General features: G+C 45.1%; 1 protein-coding gene across 1 annotated transcript; it reads left to right on the top strand.

Moving 5' to 3' along the window:
* The first annotated feature begins 12,730 nt into the window (after positions 1-12,730).
* On the top strand, positions 12,731-19,707 carry LOC121157555 (pepsin II-4-like). The gene is made up of 9 exons (XM_040981840.1): positions 12,731-12,786; positions 13,187-13,346; positions 14,708-14,825; positions 15,578-15,696; positions 16,366-16,565; positions 17,720-17,836; positions 18,354-18,498; positions 18,599-18,697; positions 19,558-19,707. The coding sequence occupies exons 1-9, from the start codon at positions 12,731-12,733 to the stop codon at positions 19,705-19,707; spliced, it is 1,164 nt and encodes a 387-aa protein (XP_040837774.1).
* The last annotated feature ends 1,387 nt before the right edge of the window (positions 19,708-21,094 follow it).

Below are 21,094 nucleotides of genomic sequence, written 5' to 3'. Positions count from 1 at the left end.
GACGGACCAAAGCTTTGGGACCGTGCAACCGCGTGGGGGACCCGGAAGAAGCTCCTGGCTTCGGATCGGCATAGTATCGGCCGTTGTGCTCACTTGGGGAGTGAATCATCGGACGGAAGATCTTCCTCTCTGTCTCTCCTCTCTGTATATCCGCCTTTCCAATGAAAAAATAATATAAATAAATCTTTAAAAAAAAATTCAGCAAGGGGAAAAAAAATAGAAATTTACAATGCCATGCAACTAGATATGAGTCTCCATTACACAGCTACTATACATCCCCTTCAATTATTCACCACAAAAACAAAATCAACAACAGGAAGAAAAAAGAAATTAACAACACCATGAAGTTAAATAACATGCTATTGAATGATTAAAGTATTACTGAAAAAGACTAAGGGAAGACAAAGACCACCTTGAAGAAAATGATGCTATTGTACGATCTATGAGTGAGTGAAAAATTCAACCAGAAGAAAGTGTTTTGAAGAGCACTAAAAGCTAGTGGAAAAGCACAGCAAGTACATTTTTATTTTTGTTTCCTTTTAATTATTTTATTATGATAATACTTATGGAGTTGATTTGTGCACAAAGGGACAAGGGCTACAGAAAAGTGGGTAAGACCATTGTTTCTTCATTATTTTTTTTTTCTAGATCTGGTCCCCAACATGGGGCATGCTCTGAGGGTCCTGCTCAAGTGGTTTGGTAGTCCAACAGTTCTGAATTGCTGCCAATATTACCATTCCAAGCATGATGAAATCTCCCCAGAATCCACTGGCTGACACAGTCTACCTTAGAGTCTCCATCAGCCCAGATCTTCACTGCCAACTCATGGCTGGGACACATGAATTTGTTCTGTCCTCTGTCCTCTTGTGGTACCATTTGTCTTCTACAGGTTCCAATAGACTGCCATATCTTCCATGTGCACTTAGATTTGCTGTCTACTGTTCCATCTGAGACTCAGGAGACTCAGCTTTGACACTTGCACTCCATGGTCAGATCATGGAACCTGCACTTCTCTTCAGGGTTTGGGTTCTGAGATCAGCAGTTCAGTTGCAGGGATCCCCTTACTGTAAAAGGCTGAAACCCCATGAATCAAGTGTCATAAATCAGTAAACTGGATTTAAAAAGCAGAACCCGGGCCCAGCCTGGTAGCCTAGCAGCAAAAGTCCTCACCTTGCATGTGCCAGGATCACGTACAAGCACCAGTTTTAATTCCGGTGGTCCTGCTTCCCATCCAACTCCCTGCTTGCTGCCTGGGAAAGCAGTTGAGGATGGCACAAAGCCTTGAGTTCCTGCATCCACATGGGAGACTCAGAAGAGGCTCTGGGCTGCTGACTTCAGACTGGCACAGCTCCAGCCGTTGTGGCTGCCTGGGGAGTGAATCAGTGGACGGAAGATATTCCTCTGTGTCTCTTCTCCTCTATGTATATCTGACTTTCCAATAAAAAAATTAATCTTCTTAAAAACATCTATCTGGTGCCTATAGAAGACACATCTCTCCAATAAAGATCAGTGGAAACTACATCTCATGGGTTTGAATGTTTTTGTTTTTATTGATTCAAAACAGTTTTTTCTCATTAAATTCTTCATTAACTCATAGGTCAGACAGTAACATCATTTTCTTCAACAAGGTTCTTGATTTTCTTTGTCTCTTCTGCAGCTATACACCAATCATTCAGTATTATTTAACTTCATGGCATTGTAAATTTCCATTTTTTTAAAGATTTATTTATTTTATATTGGAAAGGTGGATACACAGAGAGGAGAGAGAGAGAGAGAGGAAGATCTTCCGTCCGATGGTTCACTCCCCAAGTGGACGCAACGAATGGAGCTGAGTCAATCTGAAGACAGGAGCCTCTTATGGGTCTTCCATGTGGGTGCAGGGTCCTAAAGTCTTGGGCTGTCCTTGACTACTTTCCCAGGCCACAGACAGAAAGCTGGATGGGAAGCGAGGTTGCCGGGATTAGAACCAGCACCCCCACCGCTACGCTATCACAATGGGCCCAGTAAATTTCTTTTTTTTTTTCCTGTTCATTATTTCTGTGGCTTTTCATTTAAGGACATGTATATTAACTGTGCAAGGGAGACTATCATATCCAGGTGTAAGGATACAGTGCAGTATGCATCTCTACTTTCAGATCACAGATGGACTCCCAGTGAAATCGTTGAACATATCTTGACAATAGGATCCTGGATTCTCTGCCATTGTCCATGCCCACAGTAATGGAAATATGACTGTGTATGAATAACTATACTTTAGCAATGATATAGGGGAAGTTGGGGGAGTACAGCTGGGGCAGGGATGAGGGAAAATCACAGGCCTATGGAACTGTATCGTAAAATTGTAGTAAAAATCATAAATAAAAAACAAAAAAGCAGCACAACTCACTGTTCTATTCAGTAGGTCAATGTTTTAACTGAATAAATATGAGGATATTAGTGTTTCTGGTAAAGTGTAATAGTGTTACACATAATTAATTTCTATTTATGTGCAAGACACACAAACACAACAGACACACTCTCCTAATATTCTCAACAGCTGTGGATATGCAAGGGTAAGCCCAGAGTATGGGACTCAGAGTCTCCATATAAGTTATTGATAAACATTACAACGCCTAAGAAAAGAGGGCCTACTTGATCTTTCTTGTGAATCTCTAGCACCAAACTAAATCTATTCCTTTGGAACACCAAGAGCCTCATGTATTTTGTGAAAATCAAGGAAATCTGACGTATACAAATACATATGCTCAGTTTGTGAAAACACATCAAGCACACACATGACTTCCTGACTGCATGTTCTGCTTCAAGAAGAGCTTATGAGCCTGCATTGTGCCACAGCACCTAAACCCATAGCCTATCAAACTGGTGTCTCCCATCAGAGCACAGACTCAAGTCCCCAATTCTGCACTTGTGATTTGATAACATCTAATGTGTGTGCCAAATCAGTGAAAGATAACACAAGCACCCAGGCTCCTGTTCCCAACTAGGGAAATGCAGATGGCCTTCTTTGCTCCTGGCTTGATCTAGACCAATTTAGGTCATGGTGGTGAGGGTGGTCATGGTGATCAGTGTACCAGTAACTTGATGCTCTCACTTTCTACCTCTCTCTCATTCTAAGTTCAAAGAAAAAAAAAGAATTAATAAATGAATGCCAAGATTAAACAGCTAGCTCCACCCTGCTGCTAAACATTGCAGCAGGCCAAGTCTGGGAGGGGTCCAGGCCTTGGGGTTGGGGATGGTTTGCAGCTCCCTGCAGTGTGGCGACTGTAGGGGGTGCCCCTGCCAGGCTGGATCAAAGGCTGGGAACTCAGGCCAAAGCCACTGCCAGAAGACAGTGAACGAGTCCTTGGCTTTGGGTGGCCAGGGCACTAAGTGGCGAGCTCTGCAGATTTTAGGATATGAAATTGTTGCTTAGGGACACCCATGAATATGGCCAGTTTTAGTGCAGGTGAGAGATGAATTCTGGGTGATTCACAGTAACAGGGTCATGAAAATTTCAGGCAAGCATGGGAACTGAGACCTGATGGTTTGGAGGGGAGTGTCCATCAGATCTATTTCATCCAGACTGATTCACTATGTAAATTAGGAATCCAGAGATGGGCTGTTAGCATACAACATGCACCAGTCCACACCAAAGGTATGGATGGGGGTCTGTCCTGCAGGACTAGGTGCCGTTACTTGACTGGGTGGTGGAATAGTGGACTGGTCACATTTGGCAGGATCAAGACACTAACCAGCAAGCAAGAAAAGTTGGTCTGGGGGTAATCTCTGTGGGGCAAGTGTGAACCCAACCCTGTGGAAATACAAGTCCCGCAGGTTAGCTCGCAAGCTGAAGTGGTGATGGGCTAATCTACGAGTAACCATGAAACCTGCCATGACTCATGGGTAAAGGAACGAATGGCAATCTGGGCAGGTCAAGGCAGCACCACCTGAAGATGCATCTAAAAGTAAATGTGTGGTGGGCCAAACTGCAACTAAAGGGGGCGGACTGCACAGGGACAAGCAAACTTCAACTCACAAAAAAAGAAAAGAAATCAGCATGGAGCACATGTCATTCTGACCTAGGCTCTTACTCCAACTGGTCTTCATGAGGCAGGGATACTAGGCCACAGCATCGAATCAAAGGCTGAGACAGGTGAGGGGCTATGCCAACTGGGTCAGAGCACCCACTCACATGCGCACAATCTGGGGTTGGGAATAGACTGTTGGGGAGCTGTGAGAGTACACTCTTGCTGGGTTGGGATTCCCATGGGTCCGTGCTGGGGCTGGGAGTTGGGGCTGCGTTCTGGTCTGGATATGGCTGCAATCTCCCTAGGCACAAATGTGGACTGTGGCTTGGCACACTACACGGGGCTAAACTCCAGCACCATCTGGTGCTCTGGAGAACCTGGGTAGATGTAGGATGCACTAGGCTGGGTCTCTGCCCCTACTGAGCCATATGTGAGCAGTGTCTGGGTATGGACAAGCCTTGGCTGGGGTGAAACAGCTCATGTAAACAACTGGAATGCATTGAAGGCCAGCAAGGAGGGCTTGTCCATGGAACCACCATGCAAGACCTGGCCTAGGAAAAGGTTCTGAAGAAGGAGCATGGGAAACTCCTCCATCAGAAAACAGTCCCTACAGGTGAGCGCAAGAACCACGATATGGAGCAGCCCAGACCAGGCCAGAGGAAGATACCCACCATCATCCATATGGCATAAGTTGGGGGCAGACAGGGCTGAACCCATTCACATCAACCATGGACAAATCCGAGTGCCAGCACAGAGTGTAGGTCGGGCCAGTTTCAGTCACAACACATACCAGTGCACATTAAGGAATGATGCCAAGGTGAGGTGACCCGTAACAGATGTCGTTGCAGCACCCAAACAGCACACGTGAGAACCGTGGAGGGGAGGAGGCAATGCCAGCAGGGGTATGTGGGCTCCCCTGCTGGACAAACACTCCCATTGAAGAGCAAGAGTTGGGATGGGGGCAGACCAGACAAGGCAGGGCTACAACACTCAGAGCTTGCCTCACATCAGGTTCCAGGGATGGGTGGAAGGATGGATGGGACTTTTCCCTTTGTTGCTCCCCTGGCCCCGACACAGGGGGCAAAAAGGATATTAGTGTGGAAATAATGGTATAACCCACTTTCCTCTAGCCCTTGACCCTTTGTACCCTAATCAACTAAGTAAGATTATTTTTAAATTTTTTTAAAAAGAACAAAAAAATTCAATCATACTTTTTACAAAAAAAGACTAAGCAAAGATACAAGGATCATGTCAATTCACAAGGAATCACATGAAAAATACACAATTACTGCACTAAAGGTAAATTACAAACAAAAAGATAAACAGGTGGCATGACAGTATATTCTGTACTATATATAAGTGTATATAAAAAATAAACACATTCATTTGAAACAAGATTGGTGATTAGCACTGAATAATGGGGTTATAAATCATTTTGAAAACACTTTAATACGATTTATGTTATTAAAAAGCACAGAGGGAGAGAGAGAGAGAGATCTTTCTTGCATTGGTTCCCGACCTAAATGCCCACAAAGATTAACAGGGTAGGTTGAATACAGTGATCCAGAAATCAATCTGAGACTCCCACATCTGTAGCAAGATCCAAGTGATCAATGTATCATTGGCCACAAGTAAAAATTTGAAGGATAGTAGACACAGGAGAAGCAGGACTGAAATTCAATCACCGTTGTAGCAGATGTGGACAATGCTAGATGGGGACATCTAGAGCAGAATCAACCACTGTAACATCTAACCCCCCATTACTTACGTACCTATAAACAAGTCTATACTAATCACGTATAGGAGTACTTCGACACTCCCACAGAAGATGTGTGCTATGAAAACTATGCTCAGATTACACAACCTCTTCTACACAATAAATGATTTTTCTAGAGCTATTATCCTATGAGCTTCTGAAGCTCCTGCATGTTATGTGCATATGTGAACCAGAACGAATGAGCCTGTCAATGGAATGGTAACAACAGCCTACAACTAGGGAAGAGCAGTGAGCCTGAGGCAGAGAAGGATAGAGTACAAGGTTGCTGTGACTGAGGTCCATGCCCTGGGCTGAGTCCCTGATGGAAAGCTCTGCAATCAGTCCAACTCCACAGCACCTGTCAAGCATTAAGTGCTCCATCTCCATCTCGACATGTGTACTTTCTTCAACCTCATTCCATTACTTAATCTGATACATTCCTGGAACACTCCTGAACACCTGGGACCTTGGCAAGGAGTAGCCAACACTAGTACCGCAAGGCCAGGCACTGCCACACCGAGTGCCAGGCAGGACTAATGGCTGGGTAAACACTGTTGTCCACATATCCTGCATGGCCACCTGGCACTCTGAGATTAGGCAGATTCTTTGGTGTTTGCCCTGGATCACATTGGCTGATGATCAGAAGGCTCCAGCAGCAAGATCACCCTCTGTCTCCCAAGAGTTCTAGTACATGAGGTCATGGAGTTCACTTCTCAGAGTGACCCTGGAACAGTCATCACAGAATGCCAACATACACTCAAAAACACTCAAAGGGCCCGGTGTGCAAGACTAGCGGCTAAAGTCCTCACTTTGCACACATCAGGATCCCATATGGGCAACAGTTCATGTCCCGGAGGTCCTGCTTCCCATCTAGATAGCTGCTTGTGGCCTGGGAAAGCAGTCGAGGATGCCCCAAGGCCTTGGGACATTGTACTCACATGGGAGAGCCGGAAGAAGCTCCAGGCTCCAGGCTTCAGATCGGCTCAGCTCTGGCCATTATGGTTCCTTGGGCAATGAATGAATGGATGAAATATCTTCCTCTCTGTCTCTCCTCCTCTCTCTATAGCTCACTTTCCAATAAAAATAAATAAATCTTCTTTAAAACACACACACACACACGGAAATAAGCCACATATGCCAAGAGCCTCGCAAGGACAGCACTCTCCTGAGACCCAGGGACCAGTCTGGAGAGTACCACATGTTGCTCAGGGTAACAGCATGCATGGGAATTTAAAGGGAAGAAGAGCACAGATCTCAAAGTGCCCAAGGAAGCAGAGGAAATCAATTTTGCCTCAAAATTGATTATACATGACACAACCAACGGACTTTAACCTCTGCTTCCTCAGATCACAAACATGTCATGAATGATACCGAGAGTGAGACATCCAAGTGGCTCTTGTTGGACTTAGGCCTGCCAAGGGGATGGTTCCACCTGTGACTAAATGGAGAAAGACTATGCCCACACTCATTCTGAGTGGGAAGGATTCATCTCTGGGTGAATTGTCAGCCAGTGGCCTTCAGTTTCTTTGGCTGATGGCTGAGATGACACTCAATGTCCTGTTATGTTGCTCCTGTCAGTTGAACTTCTTACTTTCTCAGAGCCAGTAGAGAGAGTCTACACCTACAGTCAACCAGCATGACAGGTGTTGCAATCAGCACAACACAACTCAAACACACATGTCTCTTCTTGCTGTAGCCTAGAGGATCAGAATCAAGTCAGGGGTCGTGCCTATGTTCAAAGGGAGTGGGCTATACCACTGCATCAATATCCCTGAAACACGAACTGGGCCTGTGTTAGTCTGATTCTCACTACTACAAAGAAACACCTTACACAATCAATTGCTGTGTTTTCAATATTTCAAGACCAAATACCATTAGGTAGAATGTTTCCTGGTGAGGAACCCATAATGGACATTGGTGTGTGTGCAGAAAGACAAGAAGGTGAGCCAGATTCCACAGATGGTGGCTCCGTGGACATGCAGGCTAACAGCAGCCCTCTCCTGAGGAACGATCTCCATGGACAAGAGTCTGCTGACACAAGGACCTCTCACCTCCTGATAGATCCACTCTTCCCAACAGCACCATTGGCAGACAATGTAGGACAAAGGAGATTTAACAGAGTATTTAACATCCACAACAATGTTCCAATCACATCAGGGACATCCTAGAGAAAATCTGCCTCACTCCTTTTTTTTTTTTTTATTGTTGCTTACATTATATTATGTAGTACAGTTTATAGGGGCTGGATCCCACTCACACACACCTCACTCACACACCCTCCCCCATGGTGGATTCCTCCACCTTGTTGCATAACCTATTTATTCAAGTCAGTTGAGATTCATTGCTTGCAAACACATGCCTATAGCAATAAAGTTCAGACGTCTTATCTGAGTCCAGATAAGTTACAGTGGCCTTTGGGAGACCTTCATGGTCGGACGATTAGGTCTAACAGAGTAAGTTCCAGTTCAGTTATAAAGCCCCAACAAGCCCTCAGTATCATTATACAACATTATGGAATTAATTGACATGTATTGGGTAAACAATATATTAAAATAATGCAAGTTCCATTCTTCGAAACATCTGGGTTGAGACAGATCAATGACAGGTTCAAAAAAATACAACACCAAACAAAAAATTACAGGTTAAATCAAGGCAAACATGTGTATCTAATCTTTTGGATTCACTCCTTTGCCCTTAGCATTTATAGTTTTCCAGTTGTGCCTTTTACCACAAAGAACTGCATTTTGTTTTTTTTTAATAGCTGATTAGTATTCCCCACTGGAGTAGATGAACCAAAGCTTTCTTATCCAATCATTCTGCGATGGGCATTTCGGTTGCGCTTCCATGTTTCGCAATTACAGATTTGCTGCAATGAACATAGGAATCATGTTTAGGTTTTGTCGAAAACAGGTTTTTGGATATAATCCTAGGATTGCTATTGCTGGGTCATATGGTATGCAGATTTTGAGTTGTTTGAGTGTTCTTCCAGACTGTTTCCAAAAGGCAGTTACCAATTTGCAGCTCCACCAGCAGGAGTAGGGATTCCCTTTTCCTGCATCCTCAGCCCGCAAGGCGTCTTGGTGTTCTTGTTTATGTGGGGGCCAATCTTACTGGTGTTAATGTGGTACCTCATCGATGTTTAATTGGATTTTTCCCTTATTGCTAGGGAGCTGGGAACGATTTTTTCATTAATGTTTGTTTGTGCCTTTGGACTTGTTCTATTTGTTAATGTATTGCCCATTTCCGTGCCCCTTTCTTGAGTGGCTTGTTTGTTTTGGTTTTTTTTGGTTATGTTTTGAAGTCTTGTATATCCTGGAAATTAGCCCCCTATCACCTATATCGGTGCAAAGATCTCTCTGCCTGCCGCTCTGTGGTTAGCATTTTTTACTTTGTTGATTTGTTTCCCTTGCTGTACAGAAGCTTCTTATTTTTGATGAGGTCCCATTTGTTATTCGTTCTCAACTGGCTATGATGTCGTCATTTTGGGTCCTTCTTAGAAAGTCTACCTACGCCTAGGTCTTGCAGGGTATTTCCTACATTTTCCTGCAAGAGTTTGAAGGTTTCTGGATGTAGTTTAGGTCTTTTTACCATGTAGATTGGATCTTAGTGTATGGTGATAATGAGTGGTCATCTTTTTGTTTCTACACTATCAGCCAGTGTCCCAACAAACATTACAAAAGATCCTTCACTTGCTTGAACTATGCATTGGTCTTTTTGTCAAGATTAACTGGCTGTATCTTGTGTTTCCCTTTTGGTGCTTCCTAAAATCTGATTCCATTATCTTCCTTTCTGTCTTTGTGCCAGACCACCAGGCTGTTTTGATAACCCTGTCTATAGTATGTCCAGAGGTCCGGGATTGTGATTCCCACCTGCTAATTTCGTATTTTTCAGGATGGTTCTAGCTATTCGTGGTTTTTTGTGTTTCCAGATGAACTTTTGAATCATTGTATCCAGTTCCGTGAAGAATGTTTTGGGCAATTTGATTGGAATTGAGTTGAAAATGTATATTGCTTGTGGTAGTATAGACATTTTAATGATATTGATTTTGCCTATCCAGGAGCACGGGATGTTATTCCATCTTTTGAGGTTTTGTTCAATTTCCTTTTTAAATAGTTTGTAGTTTTCTTCGAATAGGTCTCCTACACTTTTGGTTAGATTTATTCCCAAATACTTCATACTTCTCTCAGCTATTTTGAATGGTATCCTGTTGGTTAGATCTTCTTCCATCTTGGTGTTATTTGCGTACACTATGGCTGTTGATTTTCGTTCGTTAATTTTGTACCCCACCACTCTGCCAAACTCTCGTATAAGTTCTAGCAGTTTCTATATTGAGTCTCCTGGTTTTTCTATGTATAGGATTATGTCATCTGCATATAGTGAAAGCTTGACTTCTTCGTTTCCTATACGTATGCCTTTGATTTCTTTTTCTTGTCTTATGGCCTCTGCAAGTACCTCTAGGACTATGTTGAATAGCAGTGGTGATAGCGGGCACCCTTGTCTTGTTCCAGATCGCAGTGGGAAGGGTTCTAGCTTTTCTCCATTCAGTATGATACTGGCGTTGGGTTTTTCATAAATTGCTTTGATTATGTTGTGGATTTTCCCATCTATGCCTACTTTGGCTAGAGTTTTTAGCATGAAGAGGTGTTGGATTTTGTCGAAAGCTTTTTCTGCATCTATTGAAACTATTATGTGGTTCTTGTTTTGCAGTTTTTGGATATGGTTTATAACATTTATGGATTTCCGAATGTTGAACCATCCCTGCATTCCAGGGATGAATCCTACTTGATCCGGATGAATGATCTGTCTGATGATTTTTTGAATTCTATTGGCTAGGATTTTGTTGAGAATTTTAGCATCAATGTTCATCAGAGAAATAGGTCTGTAGTTTTCCTTCTCTGATGGTTCTCTGTGCGGTTTTGGGATTAAGGTGATGTTGGCTTCATAGAATGAGTTTGGGAGGGTTGCTTCCTCCTCTATTGTTTTGAAGAGCTTGTAGAGGATTGGGGTTAGTTCTGTTCGGAATGTTTTGTAGAATTCTGTAGTGAAGCCGTCTGGGCCTGGGCTTTTTTTCGTTGGGAGATCCTTGATGACTGTTTCAATCTCTACCTCGGTTATGGGTTTATTTAATTCTGCAGTTGCCTCCGGACTGAGTTTTGGTAAATGGAGGGAGTCCAAGAACTTTTCTATTTCTTGGTGGTCCTCAAATTTGTGGGAGTACAGTTCTTTGTAGTAATTTCTAATTATTTTCTTAATGATTGCACTGTCTGTTGTTATGTTGCCTTTTTCATCTTTAATGCTGTTGATTCTCACTTTCTCTTGGTTTTTTTTTTGGTCAATCGGGCCAGTGGAGTGTCTATTTTGTTTATTTTCTCAAAAAACCAACTTTTTGATTTGTTGATTTTATGTATAGTTTTTTTGATTTCTATTTGGTTTATCTCCTCCCTTGTTTTGATGATTTCTTGTTTCCTATTGTGCGTGGGACTCTTCTGCTGCTGTTTTTCCAGATCCTGGAGGTGTGTGGTTAGTTCCTGTATTTGGCGTCTTTGCCTCACTCCTTAATTGTTTCCCTAAGCATGTCAGTCTCCCTCTGAAATTCAAAATCCTACTCTTGTGAAAATATTAAGTGTCTTTCTCAACTCAAAAGCTTCCTCCAATATGATCCAGAATCCCTCCAGGAGGGAAGACAAGATGTCTCCCTCTCTCCCTGCAGTTCACTCTTCTGTGGAGCAATTGTGCATGCAGTTTAGAATTCGGCACACCCTACACACTTTCATGATCAGGCTTGGCAACAAACAGACTCCTTGCTGCTGTTTCATCCTTACATTCCTGCAATAAACTGTCCCTGTAAATCAATTTTCACATCACTGTGGACTCTTCTAAATGGTCCCCATGTTTGAGTCTCCAGTGATCATGTAAGACACATGGGGACTTCAGATCAAGATCATTTCAGGTCACCAATCACAGCTGTATTATCAATCAAGAATTCACAAGGTAGTAAATGCTACTCAGGGATGCTGCTAATGGTGGGGATGAGGGGAACTCTCTGCCCAAACTCCTAGCAGAATTGGTGGAAGGGGCTCACACTGTGTTGTTTCCAACTCCAGTCATAGCTGAACATGGGGCCATCACACAGTCAAACGTGTCCCCTCATCTCAGGTTACACCTTCTATTACACACTCTTTCTAGATCCAGGTTATCTCCACGGAGAATTGCTCCATGCATATACTGGGTGTCATCACAGACACAGTGCCTCTGGCCAAACATGTGGGTAGTGTGTACCAGACACTTTCATTATATACGGACTGAAGCACCAAGTATAGTGTTTCTATGACCCAACTTATGAAAGAAATAACATTTTCCAAGCCATGAAGAGGAAATAATGACTCAGAATCTGTCAACAGAAGGCAAATCTACACACTAATGCACAGATTCCATAAAGGCGTACCCAATGAACCCATCTGCACAGGGAGGTGGGTCTTACCCACTGAGCCTCTGACTGCTCCCATGCTCTATAGAAACAGCACACATCGCTATTGTGAGCAGCTGCTTTCTAAAACACCACAAACATAGGTTGCTTGAACAGGAACAAATCACGGTATGCTGACCTTCTCCAACATTGGATTAATGCTGTGTTCTATGCATCTCTGACCACTTCTGTCAAAACACTGAGCTTGGAAAGCTTCTTCCCACCCACCTCCCCAAACACACCCCAGATGTACTCAAACTGTGTGATATCGTTTTGGTGGAAAGCCACTCAGCAGGAAAATTCTCTGAACGTGACTCCAGGCAGGACTGTCTTATCATAATGTTCTACTTGGGAGTGTGATAGCTGGTGGCATTGACATGCTGATAAGGGTTATTAGAGTGAGGATTTGGCCCCAATGTATATAAGCAGGGGCCCTAGTCTGGTGCTCTACACCTTCCACTCAGCCTGCCTTGCCCATTGACTTGGGAGACAGCAAAAACCATGAAGTGGCTGCTGCTGCTCAGCCTGCTGGCACTCTCTGAGTGCGTCATCCACAAGTGAGTCTGGGGTTGGGCAGCAGGATGTAAAACTCCAAGGACATCTCTCCAGCCCTCTGCTACATCCACATTCCAGCTGTCCTACTGAACACATTCCTTCCTTCCTATGTTCCAGTGTCTTGAGTCTTCCTGGGTTCCTTTTCCTTCCTGCTGAGGCCACACGGTAGGCATGGCTAACACCACAGACCCTGAGAGCTGCTGTGGTGTGCTTTCAGCACCATTGCAGTCACCTCCACTCTGTGCATTCTAGGAAAAAGATGGGAGCTTCTCACTCTCCTTCCTTTGCTTCTCTTGAACTACTTTCATTATGTATTAGGGCACTTGCAGCATGCTCTGGGCAGGATCCTCAGCCAGTAACCAATCATCCCTTGACTGGGACTGTCTCAATGCTCTGCCCCAGGGTTCCTCTGGTCAAAAAGAAGTCCTTGAGGAAGAACCTGATTGAGAAGGGCTTGCTGCAGGACTACCTCAAGACTCACAGCCCCAACCCGGCCTCCAAGTACTTCCCCAAGGATGCCTTTGCCACCGAGTCCACTGAGACAATGGAGAACTACATGGATGTGAGTGCATAGGCAAATAGAAATGGCAGCAGCAACAAGGACTGGGCTAGAGTATGAATGGGGAATTGGGATGGCAGTCAAGACACCTGACTGATGTCACCAGCCCAAGGATACTCAGGGAAACTCGCAATCTGAACTATCACTCTCATTTGTTGATCATTCATTTCTTCAATATGTACACTCGGTCCAAGCTTATAGGTCAGATATCTTTTGGCAGGGTAAAATATTAAAGAAAGCACAATGTTGGGGTCACGGGGGGCGGGGAAGAACATGAGAGAATGAGAGAATCTCCAAACTCAGGAAGAAGACAGACTAAGGAAAAGACTATGAGCAAAAGTTGTCATTCAGTGACCAAGTGGCTCTAGGAGGGCACAGACATATCCTGGGAGCTGTGACAGAAGAGTGTATGGTTCTATGAGGAGGAAAGGACTTCCTGAGAGCAGGAGAGTTTGTGTTCATCCCATGGCCACAGGAAGCCAAGTGCTTATGGTGAAGAAACAACAGGGTGCAGGAGAAGCATGGAAAGGAAAAGAAGTTTTTCAATTGATGCAAAGCTGCCATAAGTGGGGAAATAAACATGAGTGTAAGGGCCCAAACACTTGACCTCTTATCCACTGTCTTCCCAGGACATAACAGAGACCTGGACATGAAGTGGAACAACTGGAAATTTAATGCATACACATACAGGATGACAATAGTGCAGGCAGAGGCTTAATCAGCTTTGCCATTTCATGGGCCTGTAGAGGTGACATTTGGCCAGAGTTCTGAAAGACAAACTGAAGGGACAACCAATGCAAGCTCCTTGCCCTGCAATAGATCTTCAATTGTCTTTCACCATAACAGGGAAAGTGGAGTAGAACGGGCAAGAAGTAACGTGCTGCCACTGAGAATTGAAACACTGAGTGTGTTTTGTCTTATAACCTACAATTAACACCAAAGTTGAGGAATAACATAGTTCCACAAGCCCTAAGGTTAAGTGACCTGTGTCACCTGATATGAAAATGAACAAAGTGCACTTGAGGCTTCACTTGCTGCCAGCACAGGTTGCACTACGCTCTCTGAGAAGCTCACAACACAAGAGGCTGAGACTGACACACGGAGACAACCAGCCAACAGGGGACAGCACATGAGCCTTGGGTACAAATGACTTAACAGGGAAGAGTCAAGGGAAACCAGGGAGCCATCAGACAAGACTACAAGGTGGAGTGGGGACAAGAGCTGGGCTTTGAATGAGGGAGCCCTGAAAGCAGAAATTAGAAGAGAGGAGAGGATGATGGAGCAGTGAACTGAGGAGATGGTCTTCAGGTAGACCTGCATGTAAAACTCCGTGTCCTTGAGCTGTGCTGTCCTGACCCCCACAGGCTGAGTACTTCGGCACCATCAGCATTGGAACACCCCCTCAGGAATTCACCGTCATCTTTGACACTGGCTCCTCCAACCTCTGGGTGCCCTCCACCTACTGCTCCAGCCTTGCCTGCTGTGAGTACCTGGACCTTTACAACCCCTCCCACTCCTTCTTTCCCGGCATCAGCTGACAACCTGGGAACCCTGACCACTCAGACACTTCTCAGTGCTGCCCTTCAGCCTGTTGGAGGCACTCAGGATTCATACAACACGGCTTCTCAGGGATGTGGCATCAGAGAGTCAAACTGGGAAACTGGCTGTGTGCCATACAGGGATGAAGAGATATGGTCAGATGATGTACCAGTGGCACAAAGTTTGTGCATGCCCCAAGTGATGCCTTTCTAAAGGCAAAGTTTTGATATTGACCAGGTGCAGGGGCCTTAACGATAATACAGTGTTCATGAAACACACACAACAGGCACTGATTTGCTGATCTGACAGATTTTATCACTGAGGCTCATCACAATGCTTCCAGCTTCATTCACTAACAGGAGTCTAACCTGTGTTCTGTTTCACAGCAAGTGCCCAGGTAATTTTTTGTCCCCATAACGGAGCATTACTGCCAGAGGGGCCTGTGACAGTGCTCAGTGTTTGCCCTGGTCATCTGGGGAAGTTAAGGAATATCCTGAGACTGTCCACCAGTGACATGGTGTTTCTGACTACAGGATCCAGTGAACTAGTGTTCTAACGGTCACCTCAAGTCAGGTTAGGACAAAGGTTATTCTTCCCCAGTGACTCACACAGGGACAAGAGACAGGACACCAGAAAGCCATTACCAGCTCACTTCCTTATATTCATACACTGATGAGCCACTTCCTGACTTGCAGTCCTCCACAAGCGCTTCAACCCTAAGGACTCCTCCACCTACCAGGCCACCAGTGAGACTCTCTCCATCACCTATGGCACTGGCAGCATGACTGGCATCCTGGGATATGACACTGTGAAAGTGAGTACCTGGGGACCCTGAACCTCTCACTGCCCATTCTAAGAAACCCTGGAGGCACTTTTGGGAGTGCATTGTCTCACAATTAGTTCATGTTATCAGTGTGCTTTGTAGAGCCCATACAAGCAAAAAACAGGGTGTTTGGAGAGCAATGAGACACAGGTGGCACACACATCAGGAGCTCATCCAAGAGTGCAAAAGGAGTGGTAGCTGGCTCCCTTGCACCAGCTCTGTGATGAATGTCATGGAACAACAAGGGATTGAGGTCTGAAAGGTTAAAATGCCTACAGTATTCTCTTCTACTTCTTCTACCTCCCTCAAGTCACAAGACTTCCATAATCCCTACTGTTAGCACAGGGAGCACTGAAGAGAATTTGCTGGGATTGCAATTTCATCTTTCTTACAGCAGAAGCTCATATAGATACAGAGGGGGCCACATAAGCATCAGCGGCCATTGATATATACTGTGGGCAGTGAAAAGCACTCTACGTACCAGCCTGATGCCCTGCAAGCTCAATCCTTCAGTAAATGAAAGATGATGGCTATTTCTACAGCATAAGACTCCAACTGTGCTCTCAAACAGTGCTCATGGAGGATACCATCTCTCTCTCTCTCTCTCTCTCTCTCTCTCTCTCTCTCTCTTCTTTCTCTCTCTCTCTCTGTCCTACACAGGTTGGAAGCATCGAGGACACCAACCAGATCTTTGGCCTGAGCAAGACAGAGCCTGGCATCACCTTCATGTTTGCTCCCTTTGATGGCATCCTGGGTCTGGGCTACCCCAGCATCGCTGCCTCCGGTGCCACACCCGTCTTTGACAACATGTGGAATGAGGGCCTCGTGTCCCAGGACCTCTTCTCTGTCTACCTGAGCTCGTACGTTGGCTACTCAGGGCCTTATCAAACTGAACACTTTCACAACACCCACAAAAGAACTGCTTCAGGCACAGTGAGAAAGGAACATTCTTAAAGGATACAATGATGAGTGTCACCATCAAGGTGTGGAGAAGGGTGTCTTTGAGCAATCATGCTGCCAAATCTCTGTCTCTTACTGTCTCTCTGTCTCTCTTCCTCCTTTCCCTTGACACTGGTCTGCATTCACTGTTTTGGACCAGCTGAGATATTTGTCCCTGAAATTCCCAACTTGAATGTTAGTAGCCAGTGGAACTTTTGAGGACACCTGCCATCCACCATGGCCCTCAAAACATGCCTTTTTGAGGGAAATCACATGCCACACACCTCAGGATTCATATCAAAACTACAAAGACCTGACTGCGATTTGGAGACAGATTAAGAATTCATACCATATGGAATTAAAAACTACACTGAGGCAGTCGTTATGAGTTCTGATACTGCTTCAGGTACACACTTGCCATTTCCACCTCCTGAATGCCGTCACCACTCCACTACTTGCATCTCAGCCTCCCCATAGCGCCAATTCTATCAGGATACTGCAGAAAACTCAAGAACTTTCTCCCCAGAAGAGAACAACTGACCTCAATTTCCTAGCTTCAACATAGGCCAAGGAGAGCTTTGGGGACATTTGGGAAACAGACAAATGGACGTTCATAGATTGCCCACACATGTGAAAAACTGACTAATGTCTGCAGACATTGGCATCAACAGCCCTGATTGAGAGCCACTGACTGTGCCCCTGATTGCTGAGGAGCCAACATTGGCTCAAATTCACATCTCTTGTGCCCTCAGGGCAGCTGTCATGAGGATCTTAACACAGCAAAGCTTATTTGGGAACCATATTGTCCTTGCTCTCCTTATGGCTAATACTTCCATCTGGGCAATCTTGAGCAAGTTGCTTTCTTTTCTGAGCCTCACACTTCTTTGGAATAGGTAAATATGCAATTAATAATACTGACCACTACCTGAAAATGGTAAAACAAGACATGTACCATAATGTCACATTAACACAGCTCTTGGCATGGATGGGTGATCTATCCAGGGAGGTGCCTAGGCTTTACATAACAGAAATGTCGCAGATGAGTGAGTTCACGTCTTCTCTCCCTCTCCCACAGTGATGATGAGAAGGGCAGCTTGGTGATGTTTGGCGGCATTGATTCTTCTTACTACACGGGAAGTCTGAACTGGGTGCCTGTCACTCATGAGGGCTACTGGCAGTTCACCTTGGACAGGTGAGTCCATACTGATGCTGAATGTGCTGACCTGGGCCCTGATCTCAGTTCTTGGTGTAGTCACAGGTGACTCACTGTCTTGATAGCCAACACAGAAGGAAGCTGAAACATGGACACACTAGAGAGAGCCGAGGAACACGAGTGGGGGACAGAGAGGGCTGCACAGGAGGGAACCCTGGTCCAATACAACAATCAAGACAGTCACTTGATTCTGATTAGTCATGCAGCTTCTCCTGCCAGCATTTCAGACCAGGTGGCTGAAGCCAACTCTACACACCTCTCAACATTTAGGCAACATGGGAAGCATCACACAGCCTTTATCTCTACAAAGAATGTCACCGAAGGTGTAGGATAAGGAGCAAATGACTAAGAAATCGGCTCAGGTCAAACCTACACAAGCCATGTTGTACTCTGACTTCCCAAGTGTTGAATGAATGCCCTATCCATGTACATTCATGTAGAGCACACACATTACTTGTGTACATGCATGAAACAATTCCTTGCATCTCATCCTCAGCGTCACCATCAACGGAGAGACCATTGCTTGCGCAGACAGCTGCCAGGCCATCATTGACACGGGCACCTCTCTGCTGGCTGGACCCACCAGTGCCATTTCCAGCATCCAGAGCTACATCGGAGCTTCTGAGAACTTGTTGGGAGAGGCAAGTCCATCCCCAGATGCTCTCTTCTAGACTCAAGTGCTGGGAGTCCCATGCACGAGGAATGAGCCCCTGCTAATACTTCTATCCTCACGCCTGCCAGGGTACCATCAGCTGCTCAGCCATCGACTCCCTGCCTGATGTTGTCTTCACCATCAATGGAATTCAGTACCCTCTGCCTGCCAGTGCCTATATCCTGAAGGTAAGGGCCACAGGACCAGGCTGGGATGAGTGGGCAGAGCCACTTTACCAGGTAATCACTCACTGTGCCCTGCCTCAAAGACATATATATTTCTCCAGCATAATGACAAGAGGATGATGCCACCTGCTCTGTAGGACATTTAATGAGACAGCGTATCTATAAACAACACACAAATGAGAATCTGGAAGAAAACGCTAAAGGGAAAGGGAGGCAGACGGTGACATCCTGAGAAAATGACTGTGTTCAGGCACATCTGTACTTCGTCCTGAGTCGCAATGACCTGCCCTTCAATACTCAGCAAAGTGCAACCATTCTCAGTTTCCAATTCTTCATCTAAAAACCAGACATGTGGGATCAACCCACTCTCAGATTGTGCTTAGTGCCATTCCATGAAAGTGACCACATCTGAGTCTATTGAGCTACAGGAATATCAACTAGAATGTCAAGAGAAAAATCCATTTATCCTAGTGACTGACACCGCCACTGAGAAGCACTCACACCTGAGCCTCTCCTCAGTCGTCTTACATACAGGCACAGCTACATCTAGTAACTCAATGAGGGAAAGCCTGACTCATCCAGATGTCAGACATCCTTTATGGAAGCTGGTGTTCTAAGGTCAGGATTGCAGCTCAACCAAAGACACCACATAATGTCCAGCAATGCATGAACACCAAGACTGCACTGAGAAGCTAGGACCAGTACGTCCAGGTCAGCAACAGGCAAAGCCCTGGACACTGAGCTAGGAATCCCTTCTAGGCATAGAACTTGCAGACAGACAAGGAACCCAGGGTGATTATGACTAGCTCTTGTCACTGGATCCACTGTCCACTCTCCCATGCTGTTCCTTCTCTGCTCTGCAGGAAGATGACGACTGCATCAGTGGCTTCGAGGGCATGAACCTTGACACCTCCTCTGGCGAACTCTGGATCCTGGGTGATGTCTTCATCCGCCAGTACTTCACCGTCTTCGACCGGGCCAACAATCAGCTTGGTCTGGCTGCCGCAGTTTAAGTCTGCAGCTTTGAGCCCTCTTCCAGACACATCTGCTCTCCATACTACGCTCCCTTAGATAGAATTCTCCCCATACTTCTTCCTGAAACACAGTCTCCTTCCAAAAGCAGTAGCTGCTTGACTGTGTTCCAAAACACACCCATCATGCAGAATAAAAACAGCTAATGATAATGTGTGTATTTTGTTTTTCTTCTGAATGCTATGTCTCCTGTGGGTGCTCCACATTCTTGGCTTAGAAGATCTAGAACAAGCTGTAAAACTTGTTTCTAGCCCCCTTTCCTCCATGTCTTCCTCAGTTCATCCTGAGATTGACAAAGGCTTGTGTTCCTTTGTTGGGGAGGCATCAGTCATATTCCTAGTGCCTCAGTCTCTTCTTTTGCTATTGATAAATGCTATTCTGTTTAGCAGAATCCTCTCCTTAATACTTGATTTGAGCTGCAGTGAACACAGGCCTACAGGTCAATTTTACTTTTCCTTACACTATGTGGTTCTTTGTCTAGAATCACTTGTGTCACTCCCTACTGCAAGTTTCCGTCTCAGGCTCTTGTGCTACTGTCCACCACAAACTCCAAGCCCCAGCTAAAGCCTCACTGCTGTGCACCTACAGAGATCCACACTACTCTTCACCAGCCCATGTGATTCTGGGAAAGGGGCACACCTTCACGACACAGACTTAGTCTCACTCACAGTTCGACCAGTGCCTAAGAATTGAAAGGCACCAATTGTCCTAAATTACAGAATTTTCAGTGGTGTTGGTCTGGTTTGTTCTTAGGTATAAGAGCCACCTGAACTTGTTTTCGTTGGAACAATTTACAGAGCCATTTGAATAAGTAGTGTTTCCTGTGGAATTATTTCAATGCATTGAGCCATAAGAGAGGTCTCTCCAGGTTTAGTACCAGTGCAGCTCACTGTTGCTCCTCCAACCTCACAGTCTATCTCTCAGTACATAAAATGGCATATAACATGTTGCTGGTAATTGTCTGAGCATGCTGGTCATAAGATCTGGGGAATCAACTGAACCTACCTTTGGCGGGAGCCATAGAATGCAGTGTCGGTTGTTTTCCCTGTGGGACAAGAGCAACGCATTGAAGCAAAAGAAAGTATGCTCACAACTCAGCACATGGGTAGCTCACTTCATCCTTGCAGCCTCAACAGCCTTTTCTTTTAATCCACAAAATGGCACCTGATATGGCTCTGCTGATGGGTCTGATCCATGAAATCCCCACATTCCTGCACCTGCCTGAGAGTGCTCTGCCACTCTGATACTCTGCATGTGCCCGTGCTCAAATTTAGCACATCTGAATGGCAGTTCAGGGACCCTATTTTAAAAAAATATTTCTATAATGAATCAGAAGAAAGTACTTCAGATAAAAATTTTGAAAAAAGC

The sequence above is a fragment of the Ochotona curzoniae genome, unplaced genomic scaffold (assembly GCF_017591425.1).
Source record: "Ochotona curzoniae isolate NIBS_2020 unplaced genomic scaffold, NIBS_Ocur_1.0 contig_3526, whole genome shotgun sequence".
Taxonomy (NCBI): Eukaryota; Metazoa; Chordata; class Mammalia; order Lagomorpha; family Ochotonidae; genus Ochotona; species Ochotona curzoniae.
The sequence above is the reverse complement of the archived record's forward strand: the minus strand, read 5'-3'. Positions and strand labels throughout refer to the sequence as shown.